This window comes from Equus quagga, unplaced genomic scaffold (assembly GCF_021613505.1).
Source record: "Equus quagga isolate Etosha38 unplaced genomic scaffold, UCLA_HA_Equagga_1.0 1157_RagTag, whole genome shotgun sequence".
Taxonomy (NCBI): domain Eukaryota; kingdom Metazoa; phylum Chordata; class Mammalia; order Perissodactyla; family Equidae; genus Equus; species Equus quagga.
The window spans coordinates 1-4991 of NW_025795759.1; the positions used below are offsets into that span (position 1 = coordinate 1).

Sequence of the window (4991 nt, forward strand, 5' to 3'; positions counted from 1 at the left end):
TGCCTGTCCTGCTCTGAACACAGGCCCTGCCCATGTGGACTGGGAGTTTCCTGACCTGGGACGATCCCCCACCAGGCTGGGAGCTCCTGGAAGGCACAGGCCAGGCCTGGGTGCTTCCCAGGTCTCCAGGACACAGGATACGGCTGGGAAGAGTTGGGGACGGCACAGAATTGGGGATGGGAAGGCAGTGTGGCAGTGTTTGCCAAAAGGGGACTGGATGGATGAAGGTGGAGGTGTTCATGGACAAGAGTTGAGTGACTTCAATCCTCAGGTGTCCCCTGTGAACCCTGGACTGAACAATATGATAGGAGTTAGGAGCCCAGCAAACATCCAGGCGGTGCAGATGTTTGAAAGAATGTGATTTCAGAGAGAAAAGTAAGGGAGCAGAAGGGAGGTTCACTCTCTGAACATGTCCTGAGGGGCATGATCTGCCCTCACACATTGTCACTAGTTCACTCAGCCACCCAGATCTTCTACTCAGAAGGCTTTTCCCTGTCCTTAACGACCCGGGTTGGGTACCTGACCCCACCTCTGGGCTCTGCTCCTATTTCCACTAAGCAAAAATCACAGAATGGACGATAAGACCTTCCCACTCCCAGCTGGGGAGCAGAGCCAAGGAGAGGGTTTCAGGAACAGACCATGTGCACCTGCACTCACCACTCAATCTCTTTAGGCTCGTGGTCCCTCAGGAGCTCTCGCACCTCCTGCCGGCAGCACTCCTGGTGCTCTGGGTGCCTCGCAAGGTTGTACAGGCCCCAGGAGAGGCCGCTGGCTGTGGTGTCATGTCCTGAGAGGCAGCCAGACAGCTTTGGGTCTCTGGGCGGCTTCAGCACCCTGATTAATGCCCTCAGGGAGGATGTGGGACTATGGGCTGGTCCCGGGTCCACCAACCAAATCCCTGGGATAGAGAGACCCCTTCCCCTTCTGTATTCTCACCCACAAACATAAAGCTTTCAGCTTCAGCTCAGATGTCCTCATCTGACAGTTCCTTCCCGTCTTCATCCTGGAGAGAAAGCAAGACCCACCACATCACCAGTTCCTAGGGGCCCTGAGGCAATCTCTGAAGCTCCATCATCCACCCAGGACCCCAAGCCAACCCTGCACTCCGGGACCTCCCTTGGTCCTTATCGCCAGAGGCCCCACCCTGCAGGCCTCCTCCTTGGCATCCTCGCCTCCTCTCTTGTCCCTGGTGGGGCAAATCGATGATCCATGAACATTTCCATTGTCCTATGTGATGAGGGCTTTCTGAGAAAAATTTATTGGCAACCCAGGCTGCAGGATGATTGACTGGCAACTTGCCTTGGAAGTTAGAGATTGACCATCGCTCCAGAGCCATTTGCTCACATTCTGGGAGATTCCTTATCTCCCCTGGAGATAACTCTACAGAACCTACAAAATTTGCCTTCTCACTGAAGATCTGCTTCTATTCCAGAACATCCTGTTTCTCCTCCTCTCCTTGTCTCTCTCACCTTAAGGAAGAAAGGACAGATGAGTCAGCCCTCGTAAGTTCCAAGGTTCATACCGTGGGGACACCTCTCTCATGATGCAAGCATGGTGGCACGCACAGGCAAAAGCATCACGTCACCCTCAGAGGAACTTGGGAATGGGGAACCAGAGCCACACTTCTGCTCTGGCTACTGTTACTGCTGTGAGCAATTCGTGGGCTGCTCTGACCCAGGCTTCTGAGGTATATATATGTGTAGTCTAATATATACATATATTAGACTTAATAAGTTAGTTATATGTCTATCTATATATGACTAATGTATTAAGTAAAGTCCCAGGCCCTGCCCAGCATCGGTTTCAGACTCAGCAGTCCCCCGGAGCCTGCATTCCACACAGTCATCTCTAAAACATACTCCTGACCCATCCCTCCCTTCCTCAAGCACCTTCCATGCCTCCTCACTGCCCTCTGGATCAAGTCCAAGTTCGCCTATCTGACATTTGAAATCAAGGTCCATCGTCCCTCTTGAATTCAGGTCCCAGAGAAGCCCACCTTGGCCAGCAGGAGCACATTGATGAAGTCCAAAGTCTTGACCTTAGCTTTGGTCTTGAGGAGGTCATCAAGACCCTGATCGGGGAGGGTGCAGTGCCACTCCTGGATGATGGCATCTGTGAAGTCGTGCACCAGGCGACAGGCCCTATGGAAGCACCGTCCGTCAGGGGTGAGGTGGTACAGGGAGTCCATACAGGAAGATCTGCACATTCTGCTTTGTCACAAGGGCACTGAGCTCCAAGATGGAAGAAATATATTCACTAGACTTCCTGCAGGATGCGGGCATGAAGAGAGGCAACAACTTAGCTCACCTGAAGCCCAGGAAGCACCTCTCACCAGAAACCAGGCCCTACCACCCATGGGGAAACTGAGTCTCCTGGAACAGATGGCCCCACAGATGGATGGTGGGGATGATCCAGGAGACATGGCTCTCCAGTCTTTCTTCTCTCCCTGCTTCCTAGTCTCTGTGAGCTGCCTCCATGTGCCAGGTGCCCAGGGCACAGCTGAGACATCACGCTTCTCTCCTCTCTCTCCTACCAGTATCTGCCCCTTCTCCTTCCAAAACCGTCCACACAGCTCAGACGTTGTCCTCTCCCAACGGACAATGGACCTAGCCCCTCCTGAGTCTCCTTGCATCCAGTGTCAACAGCACATGTGTCTACATGACAGTCTGTCTTCTCTAGAGTCAGACGTCCAAGCTCAGCTTTGACCATGACCCTCATCAGCTCAAACACCTTCCATGGCTCCCTGGAAACCTCAGGATCAAGTTCATAGCCGTTTGCTTGGCTTTTGAAAGTCATTAAGATCTACCCCAGCCTACACCTCCAACCTCGCTTCCCAGGCATCTCCTCATTGTTGCACACGCTCTGCTCATCCTAGCCTCCAGTCCTATATCAAACATTTCTACCTACCTGAAAGGATTGCTCTCTGTTTTTTCCCTTTCCTGCACTTTGGTGTCCAGCTTGGACCCTTCTCACCCAGGAAGGCCCTTCTGATTGTCGGGGTCAGTCCTCCCTCCATCTATTCTCTTGCCTCTATGGCCCATGTTCCCAGGCCCTGGGCAAGGACTCACTCCTCGCAGTTGCTGTCGAAACTGAAGACACATTTCTGCAGACTGTCGAGGGTCATGAGGCTGATGTGCTCAAACATGTCCAGATGGGCACTTCCCTCTGAGGCCAGGCGCTTCCACTTGGCCTGGACACAGAAGGGGCAGAGGTGGGGCTGGGATGGGCCTCCCCTGAGCCCCGCCCCAACCCAACACCAGGATGGGCTCCCCTGACCCGGCCTCTTGGCCCCAGGCACCTGTCCCCTGGAGGACCAGGCATGAGTGCTAGTAGACACTGTTACTGTGAGGACATGAAGACCCCACAGCTGGGGGTCAGGAGACCTGTGTTCCAGTCCTGGCTCTGCCTGCTACACTCTGTGTGCCCTTGGCCAGCTCACTGCCTTCCTCTGGGCTCCACTTGTCAAATCCTCAGTGACAGGTCTGATAACATGCTTTGTTGTCAGACAAACCAGGTTGGAATCCCAGCTCCACTTGTTAGCTCACTGGCCGTCTGTGTGAACTCGAGCAACTCCCTAACCTCTCTCAGCCTCAGTTTCACCATCTGCAATGGGGAAAAAGAATCTCCACCTCACAGGGCCGTGAAAATTAAATTAGACAGCACACATCATGGAATTGCCATGTAACCTCTGGCATATAGAATGTGCTCAATAAATGCTAGCTTTCATCATCTTATTGTTATAAATTGTCTAGGAGACTGTCCCCTATGTTGGTAGCGGTAGTCCTCCAGGGGCCCTGAGCACCCTGCACATTCTTGCTGGGTATGCCAAAAACACAAGGCCCTGATGTTCTTTACCTGGGCCATTTCTCAGAGTTGTGTTTGCAGCAAACAATGTGGAGGGAAGAGGAAATGTCTCCCCCTGGGCAAATATCAGGCTTGCTTCCAATTGCTATGAAACTCACACAGTCCCTAAATCAAGTGCTCCTCTTGTGCATTAAAACCCACTGCATGAGCAGGCATCCATGGAAGCCCACCTGTGCCATCCTCATGGGATTTTGTGATTTGGAGAAAGAGTGCAAACTAACAATAGGCACATGCCACTTGCTGAGCCATGAGTTGTAAAGTAAGAGTAAACTGTCCTTTGTCTGTGATTCAGGAGTCTCGTGTCTTCTGGCAGGATCCACAAAACAGTAATGAGCTTACTTGTCAGCTTGCAAGTATGGAAAAGTCCCAGGCACTTCACAAAACCCCCACGTCCAATGCTTCACCTCCCTACAACCACCCTTTGCAACGTGCCTAGAAACTTCCATGAGCAGGAGGAGCCCATTTCACCACCCTTTCATTCTGGGCTGGCCTTTGGACTTGCTTTGGCCAATGTGGTAAAAATGACGAGTGATCATCCTAAACCTAGGTCTCAAGAGGCATTGCAGCTTCCTCTCAGCCTCTCGGAACCCAGCCTCTGCCGTGTGAACAGCCTGAAATGCCTTCTGGAGGGAGGGAACCACATGCGAGGATTGTCCCAGCTGAGAGCATCCTAGACCAACCTGCAGCCAACCAAGCCCCAAACACATGAGAGGACTCAGCTCAGAACAGCAAAGCACGTGACCCACAACTGATCACAGATACGTGAGTGACCCCATCCACATCCAGAAGAACAAGCTCACTGACTCGTAGACTTGTTAGCAATAATGAAACCTCATATCTTGAAAAGTGGTTTGTTACTCCATATTCAGGACTCAACATGCAATATTCATCACTATCGTCAACAGTGTCTCAGGATTCCAAGGCTTCTGAGAGGGAAACATAGAAACTAGCACATGAGCACCTACTATGTGCCAGGGACATGAGTCTATTACGTCATGTTGACCACCCTGCAAAGTGAGGCTCATTATCCCCAGTTTACAGCTGAGGAAACCGAGGCTCAGAAAGGAGAAGCAATGGCCCCAAAGCTACCCAGAAGAGCCAGAATTCCAGACAAGATGTCTCTGAGC

General features: G+C 52.1%; 1 protein-coding gene across 3 annotated transcripts; it reads right to left on the reverse strand.

The window, feature by feature from the left end:
- Window positions 1–6: 6 nt before the first annotated feature.
- LOC124232785 (cytochrome P450 4F11-like) lies at window positions 7–4980 on the reverse strand. 3 transcript variants are annotated; one of them, XM_046649701.1, is made up of 4 exons: window positions 3069–4980; window positions 1997–2141; window positions 937–1003; window positions 7–787 (listed from the first exon to the last, which is right to left on the reverse strand). In XM_046649701.1, exons 1-3 carry the CDS (start codon window positions 3143–3145, stop codon window positions 965–967), a joined length of 261 nt encoding a protein of 86 aa, XP_046505657.1. In that variant the 5' UTR covers window positions 3146–4980; the 3' UTR covers window positions 7–787; window positions 937–964. The 3 variants fall into 3 exon arrangements, 2 of the variants coding, with proteins under 2 accessions (XP_046505657.1, XP_046505655.1); XR_006886915.1 differs by having other exon boundaries at window positions 7–1003; window positions 1997–2265; XM_046649699.1 differs by having other exon boundaries at window positions 7–1003.
- Between the last annotated feature and the right edge of the window lie 11 nt (window positions 4981–4991).